The 26245-nt window shown below is 43.6% G+C and overlaps 1 protein-coding gene across 2 annotated transcripts in view; it reads left to right on the top strand.

The window, feature by feature from the left end:
* The window catches only part of LOC124552497 (angiotensin-converting enzyme-like), a 227308-nt gene that overhangs the window by 135159 nt on the left and 65904 nt on the right, over window positions 1-26245 (top strand). For both annotated transcript variants that reach the window (XM_047126780.1, XM_047126781.1), the window contains exon 4: window positions 24544-24705. In XM_047126780.1, coding sequence (XP_046982736.1) covers window positions 24544-24705 — 162 coding nt within the window. The remainder of the gene's footprint in view (window positions 1-24543; window positions 24706-26245) is intronic.

Below are 26245 nucleotides of genomic sequence, written 5' to 3'. Positions count from 1 at the left end.
CTATCGTACTCACCATTTAGTCGTTAAGATAGTACCTGCAGATTTTATTTAATTGCAATCTTTCATTTATAAATGTCTATATTACGTTCAAAATTCGCAACTGCCGAGTGATAGGAACCTTCGGCCATTGGATTCATGCGTCTATTCATATTGTATACTATAGACTCAGCAGTATTTGGCTTGTAATGCGGCAACTACGTATCCCAGCCCCTAGACAACGAAACCAGCCAAAACTTTTAATATTTGAGCTTTCATTTTTCTTGTTTTGAAAGACCGCAAAGTGCAGCCCCCCCCCCCCCCCCCCCATGAACCATGGACCTAGCTGTTGGTGGGGAGCCTTGCGTGCCTCAGCGATACAGATGGCCGAACCGTAGGTACAACCACAACGGAGGGGTATCTGTTGAGAGGCCAGACAAACGTGTGGTTCCTGAAGAGGGGCAGCAACCTCTTCAGTCTGGATGATTGACTGATCTGGCCTTGTAACATTAACCAAAACGGCCTTGCTGTGCTGGTACTGCGAACGGCTGAAAGCAAGGGGAAACTACAGCCGTAATTTTTCCCGAGGACATGCAGCTTTACTGTATGGTTAAATGACGACGGCGTCCTCTTGGGTAAAATATTCTGGAGTTAAATAGTCCGCCATTCAGATCTCCAGGCGGGAACTACTGAAGAGGACGGCGTCGTCAGGAGAAAGAAAACTGGCGTTATACGGATCGGAGCGTGGAATGTCACATCCCTTAATCGGGCAGGTAGGTTAGAAAATTTAAAAAGGGAAGTGGATAGGTTAAACTTAGATATAGTGGGAATTAGTGAAGTTCGGTGGCAGGAGGAACAAAGATCTGGTCAGGTGAATACAGGGTTAAAAATACAAAACCAAATACGGGTAATGCAGGAGTAGGTTTAATAACGAATAAAAAAAGAGCGCGGATAAGCTACTATGATCAGCATAGTGAATGCATTATTGTTGCCAAGATAGACATGAAGCCACGCCTACCACAGTAGTACAAGTTCATAGGCCAACTAGCTCCGCAGATGATGAAGATATCGATGAAATGTACGACGAAATAAAAGAAATTATTCAGAATGTTAGGGGAGACGAAAATTTAATAGCCATGGGGGATTGGAATTCAACAGAAGGGAAAGGAAGAGAAGGAAAAGTAGTAGCTGAAAATGGATTGCGGGTAAGGAAAGGAGGAGGAAACCGCCTGGTAGAATCTTTCGCAGAGCACAACTTAATCATAGGTTGTGTATGTGGAAGAGGCCTGGAGACACTGGAAGATTTCAGACAGATTTATTGGTTACGAACTGCAGGCTAAAACTGATGAAACTACGAAAAGGTAGGAATTCAAGGAGATGGGATCTGAGTAAACCGAAAGAACCAGAGGCTGTAGAGAGTTTCAGAGAGAGCATTACGGAAAGACTGACAAATACCGGAGAAAGAAATACAGGTAAAAGAAGAATGGGTAGGTTTCAAACACGAAATACTGAAGGCAGCAGAGGATCAACTGGGTAGAAAGACTAACGCTAGTAGAAATCCTTGGGTAACAGAGGATATATTGCATTTAATTGATGAAAGGAGGAAATATAAAAATGCAGTACATGAAGCAGGCGAAAAGGAATACAAACGTCTCAAAAATGAGATCGAGAGGAAGTGCAACGTGGCTAAGCAAAGACGGCAAGGATGTAGAGGCATACCTCACTAGGGGGTAAGATAGATACTGCCTACAGGAAAATTAAAGAGACCTTTGGAGAAAAGAGAACAACTTGTATGAATATCAAGAGCTCAGATGGAAACCCAGTTCTAAGCAAAGAAGGGAAAGCAGAAAGGTGGAAGGAGTATATAGAGGGACTATACAAGGGCGATGTACTTGAGGGCAAAGTTATGGAAATGGAAGAGGATGTGGATGAAGATGAAATGGGAGATATGATACTGCGTGAAGAGTTTGACAGAGCACTGAAAGACCTCAGTCGAAACAAGGCCCCGGACGTAGACAACATTCCGTTAGAACTACTGATAGCCTTCGGAGAGCCAAAATTCCAATCCCAAAGAAAGCAGGAGTTGACAGATGTGAAAATTACTGGACTATCAGTTTAAAAAGGCACGGCTGCAAAATACTAACGCGAATTCTTTACACACGAATGGAAAAACTGGTAGAAGCCGACCTCGGGGAAGATCAGTTTGGATTCCGTAGAAATGTTGGAACACGTGAGGCAATACTGACCCTACGACTTACTTTAGAAGGTAGATAAAGGCAGACATACGTCTCTAGCATTTGTAGACATATAGAAAGCTTTTGACAATGTTGAGTGGAATATTCTCTTTCAAATTCTGAAGCTGACAGGGGTAAAATGCAGGTAGCGACATGCTGTTTACAGTTTGTACAGGAACCAGACGGCAGTTATAAGAGTCGAGGGGCAAGTATTTGTGTGGAATGTAGCAATGTATGGCTGTGAAACATGGATGATAAATAGGTTGGACGATAGAAGCTTTCGAAATTTGGCGACAGAAGAATACTGAAGATTAGATGGGTGGGTACTGAATAGAACTGGGGAGAAGAGGAATCTGTGGCACAACTTGACTAAAAGAAGGGCTCGGTTGGTAGGACACATTCTGAGGCACCAAGGGATCACGAATTTGGGGAAGCGTGGAGGGGTAAAAATCGTAAAGGGAGACCAAGAGATGAATACACAAAGGAGATTCAGAAGGATGTAGGTCGCAGCAGTTAATCAGAGATGTTGAAGCTTGCAGAGGATAGAGTAGCATGGAGAGCTGCATCAAAACAGTCTCTGGACTGAAGACCACAACAACATGGAGGCATATGGACAGCCGTTTTTCCCTCGTTCTGTTTGCGAGTGGACACTAAAGGAAGTGGCTAGTAGTGGAACAGGGTACCCTCCGCTACGCACCGAACGGTGGCTTGTGGAATACCGATGTAGATGCAGAAATTTTGTGAAGACAACTCCAGAACTATGGCATACCTGTAAAGGATCTGAAAAAAATATATTTCTCGAAAGTTGGGTGCCAACTTCACATGATCATATTTTCCACCAGCTGCCTGGAGGAGTCTTGTGGTCTAAGAAACGTGTGCGCCTTCTATGTGGTCGGCAAAGTCCTGCCGCCTGACTCTACTGAGCACATTTTTGACAGTATTATCCATGTCGGATGGAGCTGCAGACGGCGGGCGGGATGCACTCGGCGCCTGTGTGACCAACTGAGGAGCTACTTGATTACGAGGGAGAGCTCCCGTCTCCAAAACTGAGAGAGCGGTGTGCCGACAACACGCCCCTCCATATTCGCAGCTGCTGACGCCTATCGGTTGAGGATGACACTGCGGTCGGTCGGTACCGTTTTTTCTCCAGAGGCCTGTTTACTTTTAGTTAATCCAGGAAGTATAATTAGAACGGATTGTATTTAGTGTTAGCAAAAAGAGTAATTCGAAAGAAAAATTAAACTCAACATATTCCACTAAGTAGCAGTGCTATATTTCATATGTTACAGAATAAAAGGAAGCACCCTGGTGATGTGGGCATTCGACGAAACTGATAGGGGGAGAACAAAATTCCATTAGTTTCTTTTACATGTGGCTCCACAGCCTCGGCGTAATTTATGACTGCCAAAAGCCTTCTCTCATATACGCCGTGAGCTGTCAGAATTATTTCCTATGCATATGAATTTTATTATTTCGCATATTACATGACTGCCCACATACGGCATGTGGCAGCTATCAAATGCAATTGCGTCACTGGAACGTATATCGTTACACTACAAAAATACGCCCATTTCCCTGACGCAACTGCATTTGAAAATTGCAACGTTCCGAAACTGGCCAAGAATTTAAAACACGAGGTAACAAACCTCATATTATAGAAGACAAACATTCGGAAACTAACGTAATGTTCGCGTAAAGGCAACCCCACATTGCGTTACTGAAACAAGTGGAATGAAGAGAAATTGCCGTTTATTCCTGAAGCTCTGGGCACCCGTCACCAGATCCACACAGTGACGTCATGCGCAGCTACCTCAGGACGGGGAGCAGAGCTGGCTTTTCGTTGGACTGCGTGGTCGCCATGGCGACATCTGCTCCGGCCGTGGGAGTTGTGCCACAACTTAACCTTGCGTCAGCTGGCCACACCGTGGGAGCCAAACACCAGTGGGTTTTCTGCCGTGGCGGAGAAAGTTGCCAACTGTAACGACGCACACACAACTAGGCAAGCGTTCTGCGGTTCTACATCTACATCTACATTGATACTCCGCAAGCCACCCAACGGTGTGTGGCGGAGGGCACCTTACGTGCCACTGTCATTACCTCCCTTTCCTGTTCCAGTCGCGTATGGTTCGCGGGAAGAACGACTGTCTGAAAGCCTCCGTGCGCGCTCTAATCTCTCTAATTTTACATTCGTGATCTCCTCGGGAAGTATAAGTAGGGGGAAGCAATATATTCGATACCTCATCCAGAAACGCATCCTCTCGAAACCTGGCGAGCAAGCTACACCGCGATGCAGAGCGCCTCTCTTGCAGAGTCTGCCACTTGAGTTTATTAAACATCTCCGTAACGCTATCACGGTTACCAAATAACCCAGTGACGAAACGCGCCGCTCTTCTTTGGATCTTCTCTATCTCCTCCGTCAACCCGACCTGGTACGGATCCCACACTGATGAGCAATACTCAAGTATAGGTCGAACGAGTGTTTTGTAAGCCACCTCCTTTGTTGATGGACTACATTTTCTAAGCACTCTCCCAATGAATCTCAACCTGGTACCCGCCTTACCAACAATTAGTTTTATATGATCATTCCACTTCAAATCGTTCCGTACGCATACTCCCAGATATTTTACAGAAGTAACTGCTACCAGTGTTTGTTCCGCTATCATATAATCATACAATAAAGGATCCTTCTTTCTATGTATTCGCAATACATTACATTTGTCTATGTTAAGGGTCAGTTGCCACTCCCTGCACCAAGTGCCTATCCGCTGCAGATCTTCCTGTATTTCGCTACAATTTTCTAATGCAGCAACTTCTCCGTATACTACAGCATCATCCGCGAAAAGCCGCATGGAACTTCCGACACTATCTACTAAGTCATTTATATATATTGTGAAAAGCAATGGTCCCATAACACTCCCCTGTGGCACGCCAGAGGTTACTTTAACGTCTGTAGACGTCTCTCCATTGATAACAACATGCTGTGTTCTGTTTGCCAAAAACTCCTCAATCCAGCCACACAGCTGGTCTGATATTCCGTAGGCTCTTACTTTGCTTATCAGGCGACAGTGCGGAACTGTATCGAACGCCTTCCGGAAGTCAAGAAAAATAGCATCTACCTGGGAGCCTGTATCTAATATTTTCTGGGTCTCATGAACAAATAAGGCGAGTTGGGTCTCACACGATCGCTGTTTCCGGAATCCATGTTGATTCCTACATAGTAGATTCTGGGTTTCCAGAAATGACATGATACGCGAGCAAAAAACATGTTCTAAAATTCTACAAGAGATCGACGTAAGAGATATAGGTCTATAGTTTTGCGCATCTGCTCGACGACCCTTCTTGAAGACTGGGACTATCTGTGCTCTTTTCCAATCATTTGGAACCCTCCGTTCCTCTAGACTTGCGGTACACGGCTGTTAGAAGGGGGGCAAGTTCTTTCGCGTACTCTGTGTAGAATCGAATTGGTATCCCGTCCGGTCCAGTGGACTTTCCTCTATTGAGTGATTCCAGTTGCTTTTCTATTCCTTGGACACTTATTTCGATGTCAGCCATTTTTTCGTTTGTGCGAGGATTTAGAGAAGGAACTGCAGTGCGGTCTTCCTCTGTGAAACAGCTTTGGAAAAAGGTGTTTAGTATTTCAGCTTTACGCGTGTCATCCTCTGTTTCAATGCCATCATCATCCCGTAGTGTCTGGATATGCTGTTTCGAGCCACTTACTGATTTAACGTAAGACCAGAACTTCCTAGGATTTTCTGTCAAGTCGGTACATAGAATTTTACTTTCGAATTCAATGAACGCTTCACGCATAGCCCTCCTTACGCTAACTTTGACATCGTTTAGCTTCTGTTTGTCTGAGAGGTTTTGGCTGCGTTTAAACTTGGAGTGAAGCTCTCTTTGCTTTCGCAGTAGTTTCCTAACTTTGTTGTTGTACCACGGTGGGTTTTTCCCGTCCCTCACAGTTTTACTCGGCACGTACCTGTCTAAAACGCATTTTACGATTGCCTTGAACTTTTTCCATAAACACTCAACATTGTCAGCGTCGGAACAGAAATTTTCGTTTTGATCTGTTAGGTAGTCTGAAATCTGCCTTCTATTACTCTTGCTAAACAGATAAACCTTCCTCCCTTTTTTTATATTCCTATTAACTTCCATATTCAGGGATGCTGCAACGGCCTTATGATCACTGATTCCCTGTTCTGTACATACAGATTCGAAAAGTTCGGGTCTGTTTGTTATCAGCAGGTCCAATATGTTATCTCCACGAGTCGGTTCTCTGTTTAATTGCTCGAGGTAATTTTCGGATAGTGCACTCAGTATAATGTCACTCGATGCTCTGTCCCTACCACCCGTCCTAAACATCTGAGTGTCCCAGTCTATATCTGGTAAATTGAAATCTCCACCTAAGACTATAACATGCTGAGAAAATTTATGTGAAATGTATTCCAAATTTTCTCTCAGTTGTTCTGCCACTAATGCTGCTGAGTCGGGAGGTCGGTAAAAGGAGCCAATTATTAACCTAGTTCGGTTGTTTAGTGTAACCTCCACCCATAATAATTCACAGGAACTATCCACTTCTACTTCACTACAGGATAAACTACTACTAACAGCGACAAACACTCCACCACCGGTTGCATGCAATCTATCCTTTCTAAACACCGTCTGTACCTTTGTAAAAATTTCGGCAGAATCTATCTCTGGCTTAAGCCAGCTTTCTGTACCTATAACGATTTCAGCTTCGGTGCCTTCTATCAGCGCTTGAAGTTCCGGTACTTTACCAACGCAGCTTCGACAGTTGACAATTACGATACCGATTGCTGCTCGGTCCCCGCATGTCCTGACTTTGCCCCGCACCCGTTGAGGCTGTTGCCCTTTCTGTACTTGCCTAAGGCCATCTAACCTAAAAAACCGCCCAGCCCACGCCACACAACCCCTGCTACCCGTGTAGCCGCTTGTTGCGTGTAGTGGACTCCTGACCTATCCAGCGGAACCCGAAACCCCACCACCCTATGGCGCAAGTCGAGGAATCTGCAGCCCACACGGTCGCAGAACCGTCTCAGCCTCTGATTCAGACCCTCCACTCGGCTCTGTACCAAAGGTCCGCAGTCAGTCCTGTCGACGATGCTGCAGATGGTGAGCTCTGCTTTCATCCCGCTAGCGAGACTGGCAGTCTTCACCAAATCAGATAGCCGCCGGAAGCCAGAGAGGATTTCCTCCGATCCATAGCGACACACATCATTGGTGCCGACATGAGCGACCACCTGCAGATGGGTGCACCCTGTACCCTTCATGGCATCCGGAAGGACCCTTTCCACATCTGGAATGACTCCCCCCGGTATGCACACGGAGTGCACATTGGTTTTCTTCCCCTCTCTTGCTGCCATTTCCCTAAGGGGCCCCATTACGCGCCTGACGTTGGAGCTCCCAACTACCAGTAAGCCCACCCTCTGCGACTGCCCGGATCTTGCAGACTGAGGGGCAACCTCTGGAACAGGACAAGCAGCCATGTCAGGCCGAAGATCAGTATCAGCCTGAGACAGAGCCTGAAACCGGTTCGTCAGACAAACTGGAGAGGCTTTCCGTTCAGCCCTCCGGAATGTCTTTCGCCCCCTGCCACACCTTGAAACGACCTCCCACTCTACCACAGGTGAGGGATCAGCCTCAATGTGGGCAGTATCCCGGGCAACCACAGTCGTAGTCCGATCAGGGGATGCGTGGGACGAGCTGGCCGTCCCCGACAAACCCCCATCCCGACCCCCACAGTGATGCCCATTGGCAACAGCCTCAAGCTGTGTGACCGAAGCCAACACTGCCTGAAGCTGGGAGCGAAGGGATGCCAACTCAGCCTGCATCCGAACACAGCAGTTGCAGTTCCTATCCATGCTAAAAACTGTTTTGCTAAGAACGTCTGAACTAATCTACAGAGAGCGCACACAAATCGACAAAATTTAAACGGTTATTAAAATACAAGATTGCCTAGTAAATGCAGTAATGCTGCTACTTGCGCACTGCTGACACTGCTCGGCGGCGGAAGGAGACTAAGCGAAATTACACTATTCAGGTACTAAAACACGATGCTACACTCTCAAATACTATAATACGCCCGAAATTTATGAACTAAAAAATGCAAGTACCAAAAACACGCAAAGAAATTAAGACTTAAGCTATGTAACAAATGAGTGAGCTAGGAGTATACGACTTGCTGCTCAGCTGCTTATCCAACGGCGGCAGGGAGCACACTGACTGCGACCAACCGACACTGGCCGTTCAAAACAAAACAGTAGACAAACGACTACGCGAATTTACACTATTCAGGTACTAAAACGCGATGCTAAAACTCTCAAATACTATAATACGCTCGAAATTTATGAATTAAACAATGCAAGTACCAAAAACACGCAAAGAAATTAAGAATTAAGCTATGTAACAAATGAGTGAGCTAGGAGTATACGACTTGCTGCTCAGCTGCTTATCCAACGGCGGCAGGGAGCACACTGACTGCGACCAACCGACACTGGCCGTTCAAAACAAAACAGTAGACAAACGACTACGCGAATTTACACTATTCAGGTACTAAAACGCGATGCTACAACTCTCAAATACTATAATACGCTCGAAATTTATGAATTAAACAATGCAAGTACCAAAAACACGCAAAGAAATTAAGAATTAAACTATGTAACAAATGAGTGAGCTAGGAGTATACGACTTGCTGCTCAGCTGCTTATCCAACGGCGGCAGGGAGCCCAATCCCTGGGCAGTTCCGTCTCGCCCAGTTTAAGGAAATATTTCAGACACCTATCCTTCCGATGTTAATCACTTCGAAGTCTGATCACATTAAAACAGACGCGTTTCGGAAGTGCAATCTTCCCTCTTCGCGGGCACACCGTCATCCGACTGCGTCACGGAATACAAGCTACAATCGTTTCGTGCATAGAAGTAAACATTTTCCGGCCCAGTTTGTCTCGTTTTCCTGCACGCGTCAGCGCTCTTTGTTGTGTACAACAAAGTACTCTAGTACACTGAACAATGCATCACCCAGTAACGAGTAAGCTGTTCTGTGTTACTCGCAATTTCCAGTGGCTTATCCTCCAGTACGACGGAAGCATCACGCGCGACCCCCTGCGGCACATCCGCGACATCCCATGTCTGTGGTCTCTCACAAGAAACCCCCTTGAGTACGAAACCGCAAAAGGCCAATGATCTTTATGCCATTCGACGTCGCACACATTGTCTACCATACAACCACAACACTGGCTGCTAAGGGCAACGGGGTGAGACTGGAGGTATCCAGTGGTGAGCGCAGCGTCAGGCTATGGAGCATAGCTGAACTGCTTAGTCGGCGAGTAACTCAACAACGCCCGCCCGGTTAGCCGTGCGGTCTAACGCACGATTTTCCGGATTGGGAAGGAGCGCCTGGTCCGCGGCACGAGGTCCGGTGAGCCGGCCAGTCTGTCGATGGCTTTTAAGGCGGTTTTCCATCTGCCTCGGCGAATGCGGGCTGGTTCGCCTTATTCCGCCTCAGTTACACTATGCCGGCGGTTCCTGCGCAAACAAGTTCTCCACGTACGCGTACACCACCGTTACTCTACCACGCAAACGCAGGGGTTACACTCGTGTGGTGTGAGACGTTCCCTGAGGGGGTCCGCCGGGGTCCGAACCACACAATAACCCTAAGAGTTGTTCGGTGTGTGGGGCGGCGGAGGGGTGGACTGCGGTAGTCGTCGTGGGGTTGTGGACCACTGCGGCTGCGGCGGGGACGGAGCCTCTCCGTCGTTTCTAGGCCCCCAGTTAACATACAATACAATACAATACAATACAACACCAGTGCTACAGTGCTAGTGGTGTTGGTAAGGGCAGACAAATGGCAATGATAAACAAAGCAAAATTGCATTATATCACAACACCAGTTGCCGAAGTTCGCGTTTCGTCAGAAAAGAACCAGGTATTTCGCAGAGTGAGAAAGGAGTGGCAGATGAAATATTTAGCGCTTCTGCGAGATGAGTCAGTGGAATGTGTGGTACCTTATACCCTCGAGTGTGCGGACAATGTACATGAGGCATAAAATGATGAAGATACGTGCTTAAAAGGTGAAAGTGATACTGAAACACGTGTTGAGTCATGTAGTTCAACACCCTTGTCGGAAAGGGAACCACAAATTCCGTCTCCAGTGAAACACAGTAAAGAACAATGGTTGTCCAAGGAGCGGGTACTTAACACAATTACGTACACAGTATACAGGGTGATTCAAAAAGAATATCACAACTTTAAAAATGCATATTTAATGAAAGAAACATGATATAACCTTCTGTTATACATCATTACAAAGAGTATTTAAAAAGGTTTTTTTTCACTCAAAAACAAGTTCAGAGATGGTCAATATGGCCCCCTCCAGACACACGAGCAATATCAACCCGATACTCCAACTCGTTCCACACTCTCTGTAGCATATCAGGTGTAACAATTTGGATAGCTGCTGTTATTTCTTGTTTCAAATCATCAATGGTGGCTGGGAGAGGTGGCTGAAACACCATATCCTTAACATACCCCCATAAGAAAAAATCGCAGGGGGTAAGATCAGGGCTACTTGGAGGCCAGTGACGAAGTGCTCTGTCACGGGCTGCCTGGCGGCCGATCCATCGCCTCGGGTAGTTGACGTTCAGGTAGTTACGGACAGATAAGTGCCAATGTGGACTCTCCATACAGTTGATTGTGGAATTTGCAGCTCTCTGCTAGCTCTGCGAGTCGATTTTCCTGGGCTGCGAACAAATGCTTGCTGGATGCGTGCTACATTTTCATCACTCGTTCTCGGCCGTCCAGAACTTTTCCCTTTGCACAAACACCCATTCTCTGTAAACTGTTTATACCAACGTTTCAGACACCACCTATCAGGAGGTTTAACACCATACTTCGTTCGAAATGCACACTGAACAGCTGTCGTCGATTCACTTCTGCCATACTCAATAACACAAAAAGCTTTCTGTTGAGCGGTCGCAATCTTAGCATCAACTGACACTGACGCCTAGTCAACAGCGCCTCAAGCGAACAAATGTACAACTAAATGAAACTTTATAGCTCCCTTAATTCGCCGACAGATAGTGCTTAGCTCTGCCTTTTGCCGTTGCAGAGTTTTAAATTCCTAAAGTTGTGGTATTCTTTTTGAATCACCCTGTATTATCCGCAGCATAGTACAATTGATATTATCAACAGATTTCGGATGAGTGCACAGCAGCTTGACCATGCAGTGCATAAGAAAAACTATGGATATTCAGGCGAGGAGAAGGCGGACTTCTTACAAAAACTGGTGTTTGCGCTTCTCAAAGATGCTCGGCAGGGTTTAGGAGACGGGCATGATACTGTGACGTACTACCTTATGGACATTGAATTCCACGCGACGCAGATTACACTGATTCCAAGGGAAGCAGTGGATGCTTGCATAACTTCAAAAAGTGCTACAGAATTAGAAGACGTAAGATTATGAAATTTCAAACAAAGCATCAACTTGGCGATTCACAGCAAACTGTGGAATTTGTAGACGAGATGAACTTATCCCATCATTCAGTAAGGAACTTGTTTTTTACTCCAACCAATTCAATAGCAAATGCCAGCAACTCTGAAACTAGAGGCACAAAGAGAGTTGTATAAGTATCAACTAACATCAATGCCTTAACATAATGTTTCTCAAAGTGGGGTCTGCAGACCTCTGGGAGTCCATGGTACGTAACCAGGGGGTCCATGACGCCTAAAAATTTACACACATCTAAAAACGTTTTGCATCACGCTGCTTTCCAGAACTCCAGAAGGCAGACGTTGACTGTGGATAATGTATCACAGACTCAGTCCCTTTGACTGTTCAGAGATGTCACTAAACCCGCCCAAAGATGTAAACAACCATGGATGAGCAGCGCCTATTAGACGGAGTCGGTGCGACAGCTGATCAGTTCCAGTCATTCCACCAAGGAGGAGGTACACCACAGGCCTGTACTTCAACCATGCCTCGACATTGTTACTTGGTACCAGAAAGGGCTCTCAACAAGGGAAGTGTAAAGGCATCTCAGAGTAAACCAAAGCGATGTTTGTTCGCACATGGAGGAGATACAGAGAGACAGGAGCTGTCGATGACATGCCTCGCTCTGGCCGCCCAAGGGCTACTACTGTACTGGATGACCGATATCTACGGATTACAGCTCAGAGGAACCCTGACAGTGACGCCACCATGTTGAATAATGCTTTTCGTGCAGCCACATGACGTCTTGTTATGACTCAAACTGTGCGCAATAGGCTGCATGGTGTGCAACTTCACTCCCGACGTCCATGACGAATTCCATCTTTGTTACCACAACACCGTGCAGCACGGTATAGATGGGCCCAACAACATGCCTAATGGACCGCTCAGGACTGGCATCACGTTCTCATCACCGATAAGTGTCGCATATGCCTTCAACCAGACAGTCATTGAAGAGGCAACCCGGTCACAGGCTGTACGCCTTAGACACACTGTCCAGCGAGTGCAGCAAGATGGAGGTTCCCTGCTGTTTTGGGGTGGGGTTATGTGGGGCTGATGTACGCCGCTGGTGGTCATGGAAGGTGCCATAATGGCTGTATGATACGTGAATGCCATCCTCCGACCAATAGTGCAACCATTCGACAGCATATTGGCGAGGCATTCGTCTTCATGGACGATAATTTGTGCCCCCATCGTGCACATCTTGTGAATGACTTCCTTCAGGACTAGAGCGGTCAGCATATTCTTCAGACACGAACCCTATTGAACATGCCTGGGATAAATTGAAAAGGGCTATTTATGGACGATGTGACCCACCAACCATTCTGAGGGATCTACACCAAATTGCCACTGAGGAGTGGGACGATGTGGACCAAGAGTGCCTTGATGAACTTGTGGATAGTATGACATGCCGAATACAGGCATACATCAGTGCAAGAGGTTATGCTACTGGGCATTAGAGGTACCGGTATGTAAAGCAATCTGGACCACCACTTCTGAAGGTCTCACTGTATGGTGATACAACATGCAATGTCTGGTTTTCATGTGCAATAAAAAGGGAGGGAATGATGTTTATTTTGATCTCTTTTTCCAATCGATGGAATCCTTAAGAAATTGTACACCCAATTTGTGGCTGAGTGAGCCCGTCTTCTAATTCTAATCTATCGAAAATCTGTCAAACAAAAAACTCTGCCCGGTAGCTGGTTAGAGCACACATTACAGCTGTCTACAAGGTTAGCAGAAGTGATCCACAAAACTACTGTCCAGCATCCTTCACATCCATTTGTTGTAGAATCTTAGATCATATTCTGAGCTCAAAAATGATGAGGTATCTTGAACAGAATGGCCTCCTCCATCCCAACCAGCACGGGTTTCAAAAACATCAATCACACAAAATCCAACATGCACTTTTCTCAAATGACACACTGAAAGCTTTGGATTGAGGCAGTCAGGTAGATGCAGTGTTTCTTGATTTTTTTTTTTTTTCCCAAAAGAATCTGACTCCGTAACACACCTACATTTGTTAGCAAATGTATGATTGTATGAGGTGTCAAGTGAAATTTGAGACTGGATTGAGGCTTTTTTGATAGGAAGGACACAATGTGTTGTTTTTCATGGAGAATCATTTATGGATGTAGAAGTGACTTTGAGTGTGCCCCAAGGAAGTATGCTGGTACCCTTACTGTCCATATTGTGTATTAGTGATCTTGCTGACAATATTAATAGAAACTTCAAACTCTTTACAGATGATCCAGTTATCTAAAATGAAGTACTGTCTTCAAAAAGCTGCACAGATTTCAGTCTATCTTTATAAAATTCCAAAGTGGCATAAAGGCTGCCAACTTGCTTCAATTGTTCAGAAACACAAAATTGAACCCTACCCTTCACAAAATGAAAAAAACGTAGTATCCAATGAAAGTAATATCGTTGAGTCACAGTTGTAATCAGTTAACTCATACAAATACCTGGATGTAACATTTCCTAGGAATATAAAATGGAATGATCACATAGCCTCAGTCATGGGTGAAACTTGTGGTACACTTCAGTTTGTAAGTGGAATACTACAGAAATGCATTTTATCTGTAAATGAGATCACTTTCGTATCACTCGTGCAACCCGTCCTAGAATATTGACCAAGTTTGTGGGACTTGTACCAAAGAGGACTAACAGGGCACATTGAACATGCACATAGACAGGCAGCACAAATGGTCAAGGATTTTTTGACCTGTGGTAGAGTGTCACAGAGATGTTGAAAGAACTGAACTGGCAGACTCTTGAAGATAGATGTAAACTATCCTAAGGAAGTTTACCAACAGCGTTTCACGAACTGGCTTTAAATGATGACTCTAGGAATACACCACATCTCACTCCCATAGGGGGTATGAGGACTGGTTTAGACTAACTAAAGCATGCACAGAAACCGTTAAACAATCATTCCATTCAATGGAATGGTAAGAAGCCCTAATAACTGTTACAGTACCCTTTGTCGTGCACTTCACACTGGTTCACAGAGTATAGATGTCGATTTATATGTAGATGTGAAATACTTTTCAGGCATCTGCTGACTGTTACTCAAATATTACATCACTTATTCACTTTATTTTGTATGTTTCTACCATAATCACGTATTATATAACAACCAAGAAGTGTGAAGTGATTGACTTGTTCTATTATCTTAATGCAAATGACTGTTTTTGGTGTTTACGTATTATACTTTATTCAGTTCATAAACAGCTATCTGCAAGTAATTTTCTATCCTAGATATCAGCATAAGGTTATCAGTGTAAGGAACCAATTTTAATACTGACATGCCATACAGCTCTACCCATTCTGTTTATTTTGAAACTCCCTTTGTCGATGTAGATATTAGAATAACATTTATTCATCCATACTGGTTTACAAATGTGGGTAATGTAACATGAGAATAAAATTTTATTAATTAAGTACAACAACAATGAAAATGTAAAACACACACACACACACACACACACACACACACACACACACACACACACACACACACACACACACACACACACACCAAAATCATAGATGCTCTTTTTGAAGCTCATTTTCTGGTGCACAGCTGCAATGAGACAGTCAAAAATATTTACATGTGAAACCTGCAATGCTTCGCCACAGCTAACTGTGTATGGCAATTGGATGTATATCCTAATCTCCTCCGCCCCTTCCCTCTTTGTCTGTCTCCTCCTCCTTTTCTCTTTCTCTATTCCTCACCACCTCCTCCTTCCCCACCATCCTCCTCCTTTCCCTCCCCCCCTCCTCTTTCTCCATCTCCATCTCCTCCTCCTTTCCCTCCCCTCTCCGTTCATCTCCTCCATCCCACCCTTCTTGTCCACATCCTCTTCCTTATTTCTCTGAACTTTAGTCTTGTTTACTGCTGCTGCAAAGAAAACTTTGATTGGGAATTGATGACACTTAAAATTAATTGGTAAATCGATTGGAATGAGTAGTATATTGGGTATGAGAGCCCTCTTCAGCTACTGGATGTGTGAGGACAGTAGTTTCAGTGACAGTATTTCACATGGTTATAATCTGTGAAAGTCTCTGATTACAAAGTTTTGGATGATTCAGATTCCACAGTAGTATTCTAATGGTAAGACAATTAGGCATAAATACAGCTTTCCTGATTTTTGTTAAAACTGACTGCAAGAAAGAAAATAAAGCAGCATGTAGTTGGGGGTAATATATATGTTTAAATTGTACAAATTATAAAGAATATATATGAGAGAAACAACCGTTCTAATGGTTTAAACGCCCCGATATTGTAGTTAGAACTGACTATGAGAAACAAATTAAACTGAACATTTGCACAGCACAGCACAGCACAGCACAGCATTTTTTCCTCGCAGTCACTTTTAACAGCAAACCTGTAAGTTATTGTTGGAAATAGTATACAGCCTATGTCCGTTTGAATATTTACTAGAGTATTGAGCAAAAATTTGAAGTAAACTGATCCAGGAATTTTCGAGATTTTTGCCAACAACTTTTTCCCTCTATGAGCTATATACATACTTACATACCATATATATTTAAAAATATGTAGTCTACACCTGTATAAATGTTTATCAGGGGTATTGTATAAATATTTGAATTTAGTCAGTCAGGAGTGTGTAGAGTTTTTGCTAACTACATTTCTCCTTCATATAATATATACAGTATATTTACATACTGTATATATTAAAAATATGTAGCCTATGTTCATCTGAACTTTTATTAATGTATTGTATAAAAAATTTGAATTTTGTAATCCGTGTGTATAAGCAGTCCACTTGTCCAAACTTTTATTAGAATACTGTGTATAAATCTAGCCAAGGATTTTGGTAGCAATGTTACACCATGACTTGTCTTTATATAGCAGTATAGAAATGAAAGACTTGCTGTCACTGTTGTTACGGCCTTTACTTCGAAGCCTGGTTCAGTCCAACTCTCCGTGCCAGTGTGTCCTGTGAAAGACTTTTCACCTCAGTATAGTTACTGCAATCTACACCAAACAAACTCTTCTTGTAGTCAAGTAGTGCCCCTAATTTCTTTTCTCCTCAGTTTGATTCAGTAGTTCTGTACTCTACCTGGCTGATCTTCAGCATTCTTCAGTGGCACCACATTTCAAAATATTTTATTCCACTCTTGTCTCAGTTGTTTATTGTCTACACACTTTCATGCAATGCAACACTCCACACAAATATTACCAGAAAGGCTTCCTAACACTTAAATTAATATATGATGTTAACATTTAGGAAGAAGAATGTGCTGCTGCTAGGTAGTAGCCATGGGCGAGGTGTAGGCCCTCAGTTGCAGGAAAGTTTAGGGGCAGTGTACCAGGCCACCAGTATCTTCAAGCCAAATGCAGGGCTAAGTCATGTGATAGAGGGCTGATTCATGAAAGTATAGGTGGTGGATCTCGGGCCACATATAGTCAAATGCCTGTTGTCATAGGTAGGAAAAGGTCTTTTTTAGGATAAACCAAGACAACAGGTTCCCAGGCCTAAAGAGTATCTCCAGCAGTTTAAGAAATACTGAAACAACCACTCACAAGACAGATTTTAACACTTCAAGTATCACACATATCAGATGTCACAAAGAAAAACAAACCATTGGAAAGAGTAATACGGGGCATTTCACAGACTTAACAATCCTCCACCAAGGCATGCAATCATTAAAAAATAAAATATAACAATTAGAAGTTGAGCTCCAATCTTTGAACTGCACAGTAGTTTGTATTACTGAGCACTGGTGTGTAGAGAGACAGAAATCCAATACCTAGTATTATCAATGTATGAAAGGGCAAACTCTTACTGCAGAACTACTTCAAGGGGTGGAGGATCATGCATTTATATCAGAAAAGGAACACAGTTCAAATCAAGACTGACCTCAGTACAGTAAGTGAAGACAAACACTTTGAAATATCAGCTACAGAATTAACAGGGCTTGGTATCACCAAAAGATAATCATTTTATGAGTGTATAGATCTCCCAGTGGTAGTGTGGACACTTTTTTCAATAAATTAACAGAAGTTCTAGATAAAGTCTCAAGTGCAAAGATCAACATAATTCTGTGTGGGGACATTAACATCAACACTAATATCATAAATGAATCCAGCAGCACCTTCATAAACATCCTTCAAAGTTTTGGCATGTCCCTATTGGTCAATAGTGCAACAAGGGTTACCACAACTACTTCATCAGTAATCAACCATGTAGCCACAAATATGGACAGGGAAAAATGTGATGTAGCTGTAAAAGATATCAGACTATCACACCATCTCTGTCAAATAATAAAAGTAAAATCATGCATTGAATCATTCCCTAAACTATAAGCTTACAAACGACATCTATCAGAAATCAAAATAAAAGATTTTTCGCAAGAACTAGGAAAGCAAAGCTGGGATGAAGTGCATAAGGAAAGTAATGTGAATATAAAATTCTCTAAATTCTCCACATGGTTTAAATTGCTTTGAAAAGGCATTTCCAAAAGTATGCATGTCTGTATCAACATCTCACAAAAACAGACGAATAACAGCAAGTATTAAGAAGTCCTCCCAAACACTTAAACACCTCAGTTCCATGAAAAAGATTCTCAATGATCCAGAATTCTTAAATTTCTATCACAGATACAAAAAGATCTATAGGAAGGTGCTGACTGCTGCAAAAAAGTCGTTTAATGACAAAATAGTATATAATGCAGAGAATAAAAGCAAAGCAGTCTGGAATGTTATAAAAAAAGGAAACAGGGAGAGAGGCAAACAGTCACAGAATAACATACTGCTAAGGGAGGGGGATAAGGTAATAAATGATCCACAACACTTAGCAAACTATGTAAGTGAGCATTTTTCAAGTATTGCTGAGAAGTTACAGCAGAAATTCCCCAAAACAAATATAACTCTTTTCAATAATGTTGCACTAAATACAGGGCTATTACAAATGATTGAAGCAATTTCATAAATTCACTGTAGCTCCATTTATTGACATACGGTCACGACACACTACAGATATGTAGAAAAACTCATAAAGTTTTGTTCGGCTGAAGCCGCACTTCAGGTTACTGCCGCCAGAGTGCTCGAGAGCGCAGTGAGACAAAATGGCGACGGGAGCCGAGAAAGCGTATGTCGTGCTTCAAATGCACTCACATCAGTCAGTCATAACAGTGCAACGACACTTCAGGACGAAGTTCAACAAAGATCCACCAACTGCTAACTCCATTCGGCGATGGTATGCGCAGTTTAAAGCTTCTGGATGCCTCTGTAAGGGGAAATCAATGGGTCGGCCTGCAGTGAGCGAAGAAACGGTTGAACGCGTGCGCGCAAGTTTCATGCGTAGCCCGCGGAAGTCGACGAATAAAGCAAGCAGGGAGCTAAACGTACCACAGCCGACGGTTTGTAAAATTTTACAGAAAAGGCTAAAGCAGAAGCATTTCTTAAACAGGAGATTGGAAAACCGATGGATCGGTCGTGGTGGAGATCATGATCAACAATTCATGTCATAGCCTCCACGCTCTCCCGACTTAACCCCATGCGATTTCTTTCTGTGGGGTTATGTGAAAGATTCAGTGTTTAAACCTCCTCTACCAAGAAACGTGCCAGAACTGCGAGCTCGCATCAACGATGCTTTCGGACTCATTGATGGGGACATGCTGCGCCGAGTGTGGGAGGAACTAGATTATCGGCTTGATGTCTGCCGAATCACTAAAGGGGCACATATCGAACATTTGTGAATGCCTAAAAAAACTTTTTGAGTTTTTGTATGTGTGTGCAAAGCATTGTGAAAATATCTCAAATAATAAAGTTATTGTAGAGCTGTGAAATCGCTTCAATCATTTGTAATAACCCTGTACAATGATGTTACTTCCAACCACAGAGAATGAAGTCAATAAAACTGTTCAAAAACTAAAAAGTCAGTAGGGCCAGATGAAATACCAATGTGTGTACTGAAGCAATGCATAGGGATTATACAAGGCCCCTTAACAAATATAATAAATTAATCCTTCACATCAGGGACATTTCCAGAGCTGTTAAAACAGGCAAGAGTTGTACCTTTGCTTAAGAAAGGTAATGCAGAAGACATAGAAAATTACCGGCCAATTTCCCTGTTGTCAGCATTCTCAAAAATAATAGAAGCAATTATGAAAGACAGATTCATGAATTACCTGAATAAATGCAATATTTTAAGCAAATCGCAGTTTGGTTTCTGAAGTCACAAAAACATGGAGTCGGCCATAGTAGAATTCACAAAAGTTGTACTTGATGCTCTTGATAAAGATGAATGTGTCACAGGCAAATTTTTGGATCTTTCTAAGGCGTTTGATACAGTCGACCACAAGATACTATTGAATAAATTAGAAGCATTAGGAATAAGAGGGGTAGTTAATGACTGGTTTCGATCATACCTAGCAGATAGGGTACAAAAGAGCAGAGATAACACATACTTGGAATAGATCTAAACATGTAGTAAAACACTTATCAGAACCAAAATACATAAATATAGGGATTCCGTAAGGTAGCATATTGGGACCAATACTGTTCCTGATGTACAGCAGTGACTTTTCCGGTAGTGTTACTCAAGGTAAAAAAATTCTCTTCGTTGATGACAGCAATATTTTAGTCACTGAGAAAACAAATGAACTCCTTGGAGAGAAAGCAAATGAAGCTCTCACGGAAGTATTTGATTGGTCAATAAGCAATAAAGTGACATTGAACATAAAGAAAACTAATGCCATCAATTACAGTTTGAAAAGGAAAAATGACTGTTAAATTAGATGTAGTTGGCATTGTGTAACAAATGCAAAATTTCTGGGAGTGAATATTGATTCTCAGTTGAAGTGGTGTGAACACACAAAGATACTTGCAAACAGAATGTCATCAGCACGTTATGCCCTTAGAATCCTATCATCAGTGTGTAACATGCAGTGTCTTTTAGTTACATACTATTCATATGTACACTCAATTCTTAGCTATGCCATTATGCCATTCTTTTTTGGGGAACAAATGTGCACAATATGAACACAATTTTCAAACTCCAGAAAAGAGTCACAAAAATAATAACCAAAAATACTAGTCGAGCTCATTGTAAAGATCTGTTTAAAACACTGAGGATTTTAACTGCTCCATGTGAATACATTTACGAATCAGTTATACACATCAAAAATGACATTGGTAATTACTGCACAAACAGCTCTGTCCATGACCATGCAACCAGAGCTAGACTCAACTTACATTTACCAAGAAAAAATAAACATAAAACTCAAAATGGCATTTTCTATCAAGGAATAAAACTGTATAATAAATTACCAAAAGTGAATAAAGAAATTGCAAAAATACACTTATTTAAAAAGGCAGCAAAATGTACCTGTTGTGCAATACATTTAATACATTGAAGGATTACTTAGATAAAACAGAGTAGGGGTTTGATAAAAAATGTTGTACAAATAAATAATAATAATAAAACATCCAGCATTCCACATAACACATTTTTTCTTTCTAGAAATACTTACCCCCAAGCTATGCAAAGCACAATACTAACACCTCTTCCTCTTTCTGAGCTCAACATCTCACTCATTATGCAGAGATGCTGACTCAGTTTTTCAGGATAGCAAGTGGGAAGTTGTGATACAGAAAGTAGCCCAGAGATCACCTGTGTGTGTGTGTGTGTGTGTGTGTGTGTGTGTGTGTGTGTGTGTGTGTGTGTGTGAAACACTGCAGTGACCGGTAGTGAGGTATGAGTGAACAGTGTGGCATTACATTATTCAATAAGTTATTTGTAAAAAAAAAAAAAAAAAAAAAAAAATTGTATACCAGGAGTAAATCTAATGACTATGTCTAACTAGAAGTCTGTAAATATATGTGTATACAAATTAGCTTATTTTAAATTGGTCTAAACCTGTAAATACACTCCTGGAAATGGAAAAAAGAACACATTGACACCGGTGTGTCAGACCCACCATACTTGCTCCGGACACTGCGAGAGGGCTGAACAAGCAATGATCACACGCACGGCACAGCGGACACACCAGGAACCGCGGTGTTGGCCGTCGAATGGCGCTAGCTGCGCAGCATTTGTGCACCGCCGCCGTCAGTGTCAGCCAGTTTGCCGTGGCATACGGAGCTCCATCGCAGTCTTTAACACTGGTAGCATGCCGCGACAGCGTGGACGTGAACCGTATGTGCAGTTGGCGGACTTTGAACGAGGGCGTATAGTGGGCATGCGGGAGGCCGGGTGGACGTACCGCCGAATTGCTCAACACGTGGGGCGTGAGGTCTCCACAGTACATCGATGTTGTCGCCAGTGGTCGGCGGAAGGTGCACGTGCCCGTCGACCTGGGACCGGACCGCAGCGACGCACGGATGCACGCCAAGACCGTAGGATCCTACGCAGTGCCGTAGGGGACCACACCGCCACTTCCCAGCAAATTAGGGACACTGTTGCTCCTGGGGTATAGGCGAGGACCATTCGCAACCGTCTCCATGAAGCTGGGCTACGGTCCCGCACACCGTTAGGCCGTCTTCCGCTCACGCCCCAACATCGTGCAGCCCGCCTCCAGTGGTGTCGCGACAGGCGTGAATGGAGGGACGAATGGAGACGTGTCGTCTTCAGCGATGAGAGTCGCTTCTGCCTTGGTGCCAATGATGGTCGTATGCGTGTTTGGCGCCGTGCAGGTGAGCGCCACAATCAGGACTGCATACGACCGAGGCACACAGGGCCAACACCCGGCGTCATGGTGTGGGGAGCGATCTCCTACACTGGCCGTACACCAATGGTGATCGTCGAGGGGACACTGAATAGTGCACAGTACATCCAAACCGTCATCGAACCCATCGTTCTACCATTCCTAGACCGGCAAGGGAACTTGCTGTTCCAACAGGACAATGCACGTCCGCATGTATCCCGTGCCACCCAATGTGCTCTAGAAGGTGTAAGTCAACTACCCTGGCCAGCAAGATCTCCGGATCTGTCCCCCATTGAGCATGTTTGGGACTGGATGAAGCGTCGTCTCACGCGGTCTGCACGTCCAGCACGAACGCTGGTCCAACTGAGGCGCCAGGTGGAAATGGCATGGCAAGCCGTTCCACAGGACTACATCCAGCATCTCTACGATCGTCTCCATGGGAGAATAGCAGCCTGCATTGTTGCGAAAGGTGGATCTACACTGTACTAGTGCCGACATTGTGCATGCTCTGTTGCCTGTGTCTATGTGCCTGTGGTTCTGTCAGTGTGATCATGAGATGTATCTGACCCCAGGAATGTGTCAATAAAGTTTCCCCTTCCTGGGACAATGAATTCACGGTGTTCTTATTTCAATTTCCAGGAGTGTACATTGACATGTTCTATATCCTCGTAAAAAGAGACCTATGGATGAATAAAGCTACTATACTACAACAACTACTACAGCTTTCCACATTTCATGTATGCCTTTCTTGTTATTGCCATTCTACGTGTTATATTGTCTTACTTCTGCCATCATCAGTCATTCCTCTGTCAAAATAGCACAACCTTATCACTACTCAATTATCTGTTGTACTAACTCCAACCTCTTTCTTCTTCTACAGGTTTTGGCCTCTACAGATGACTCTGGTACCATGGAAGTTATTTTCCATTGTCTTAACAGATGCCCTACCATCATGTCCCTTCTTTTTGTCAGAGTTTTCCACATATTCCTTTCCTTGGCACTTCTGTGGAGATGCTCCTTAATCCTTAGCTTATCAGTCCACATAATTTTCAGCAGTTGTCTGTAGAATTACATCTCAAATGTTTCAATTCCCTTCTGTTCCAATTTTCCCATAGTCCATGTTTCATTACCATACAGTGCTGTGCTCCTAACACACATCTTCAGAACTTCTTCCTCACTGTAAGGCCTGTGTTTGATGTGAGCAGACTTCTCTCAGCCAGGAATGCCTTTTCTACCAGTGCTAGTCTGCTTTTTTTTTGTCCTCCTTGCTCAGTTATTTTGCTGCCTGTAGTTGAGTCAGTGTAAGTTGATCCCTGGCAGTTGCAATCGGCCGGACACAGCAGCTCCTTGTGCCTAACTCAACCGGTATCGTAACACAATGTTGTAAATGTCTCTGTGGCAACACCTCAGTGCTGTAACAGCTCTGTAGGAAGATAATGTTTTCACCTGCAGTGGTTCGCAGTTGAAAGCTGGTATCGGCACTACGAGCTGTCGGGGATCTACTTACACCGTCTCGACTACAGTTAGCACAATTCCTTAACTTCTTCTAGTAAGTGCATAATAATATTTCATTGTTAGTAGCCCAACCTTTTCTGAATAGTTCATTATGTTTTTCCCCTCTCAAATTATCATTGAGACTACTTTGTAGATACTACGTGTAAGATGTTTGTACAGTATTATTGCACCCTGATTAGAGTATTATAATGCTTGTGCTATTAAACAGAGTAGGAGATAAATTGCATCCTCGTGCCACTCATCTGCTTGTCGGAACTAGTCTGTCGATTTTCCTTCTACACTCTGATTAAAACAACTTTGCAATTGATGTTTCATCAAGATGTGTGGTAGGGATCAGCTGCCAGCCAATCTCAGTTGTTTCCTGAGCATCACTTGAGCTTTCTCAAGTGCAGCTGGCTTCTGGATTCACACTGGCAACACTGACCCCATTGCCCCCCCTCCCCCCCCTCCCCCATTGGAATACGTCAGTCACAAAGTTATTTTAATCTGAAAATGAACTCCACTCTGTGGACATCTCTTTAGAAGCCTTTTCCCCTCCTCCTTAACATATTGTTTTCGTGTTCTTTATAGTAGTTCTCTGATGTTTTCTGCTGCACGACATTTGACGGCAGGTGTCTTGCCGCCTCGGTGTTGCAGCTGCAGTCGCAGGAGGAGTACGCCCGCTTCCAGAGGGCGCTGTGGCAGATCGTGCGCCAGGTGCGGCCCGAGCAGGTGCAGGGGAACCCCCGGCTGGCGCGCACGGTGCGCCTCCTGTCTGTGATGGGGCCGTCCGCGCTGCCCCCGGAGCTCCTCGACAGGGTGAGCTGGCGCAGTTGCGTGTGTAGAGAGCTTAAAGGAATGGGGTACGGTGGCCGAGCAGCACTTCTTAAGCTACACATTTCTGTAGTCGCTGTAGTTAATGTTATGGGGCAGCAATTGTCACCACTGAACAGGTGATGACTGAAGAGGGTGTCACAGAAATATACCAATAAGCTTTAGGAACAGGTTCCTTATGTCAAAACAACAACAAAAAGTCTAGTAAATGTGGGCTCTAAAATGCACACCTTAAGAGCTATGTGCACTTGTTCATCTTCGATAGTACGAAACAGATCTCTTCTACAGCGAGGACTTGGCTTTCTATATTTCGTACAGCGAGGACTTGGCTTTCTATATTTCGGGAGGTAGCAGAGACCAAACCGAGAAAAAAATGACCGACAGGCAGTGTCTAGAATGTACTGTTTAAGTGTTATGAGCACTTGTTCTTATTTGCTAATGTGAAACACATCCCTTCTACTGACAAAGTGCTCATAGCTCTTAATGTATGCGTTTTAGAGTTCATGTTTACTAGACTTTTTTCTTGTGTTGATCCATACTACCTCCTTCCCAAATGCAGAACATTAAGAGGTTGATGTGCAAGAGATGCATTTCACAGTATCATAGATGAACAAGTTCTCACAGCTCTTAAGGTAAACATTTTAGAGCCCTTGTTTACTAGACAATTCTTTTTCTTGTTTTGGTGTAAGGAACCTGACCCTAAATCTTGTCAGCGTTTTTTTGGACCACCCTGTATACTCTGGGGCAACATGATGGAAGGGCTCTTATTTTCCAAATGCCTAGAGAATGTTAGCTACCATCACATGCATCACTTTGGTGCTGTCTTTCACGGTTAGGGTCTGGTCCTCTTATTGTGCTTAAGAAAGACTAAAAGTGGAAGGACAAGTACACACTTTGTGGCAGTGTGTGTACAGCATACAGCAGAGGAACAGTTCAGAGATGGTGATTGTATGAGAATGACAATGCACCCTGTCATAAAGCACCATCTGTAAGGCAATAGTTTGTGGAAAACATCAACCTGAAATGGACTGGTCCACCTAGTGCCCAACATCACTACTTTCTGTGGTTTTGGTTCTTCAGGGAGAATGGGCTGCCATTCCTGACACAGACATTCAGACATCTCATTAGAAGTGTCCCCAGCTAAGCTCACACTGTCACGAAGACAGAGGGTGAATGCACACCATTTTAATGTCCACATACCTTTGATCAGTAGGTGTAGTTTACAATAAATTGCAATTCCGAGTAATATAGCTTTTAAAAAGCATTCATCCAAATATTTGAGAACAACATGTGTCATGTAATTTATTTAAGGCTCATAATAGCTACAAGCTCTCACAGCTTTGACAGTGCCATAAGTTAAAACATATAAAATTGAACTGTGTGCTCAGCATTACCAGTATTTTACTGGCACTATGAACACAGGTCAGCAGGTTATGACTACATGAGTGAGTAGATGAGCCATTTCTGCTTCCATTCCAGAAATCATTATTTGTATCAAGCAGCTTGTAATTCTCCAGAGTTTCAC

This window comes from Schistocerca americana, chromosome 10 (assembly GCF_021461395.2).
Source record: "Schistocerca americana isolate TAMUIC-IGC-003095 chromosome 10, iqSchAmer2.1, whole genome shotgun sequence".
In the NCBI taxonomy this organism is placed as follows: Eukaryota; Metazoa; Arthropoda; class Insecta; order Orthoptera; family Acrididae; genus Schistocerca; species Schistocerca americana.
This window is presented reverse-complemented; position numbering and strand designations above follow the sequence as displayed.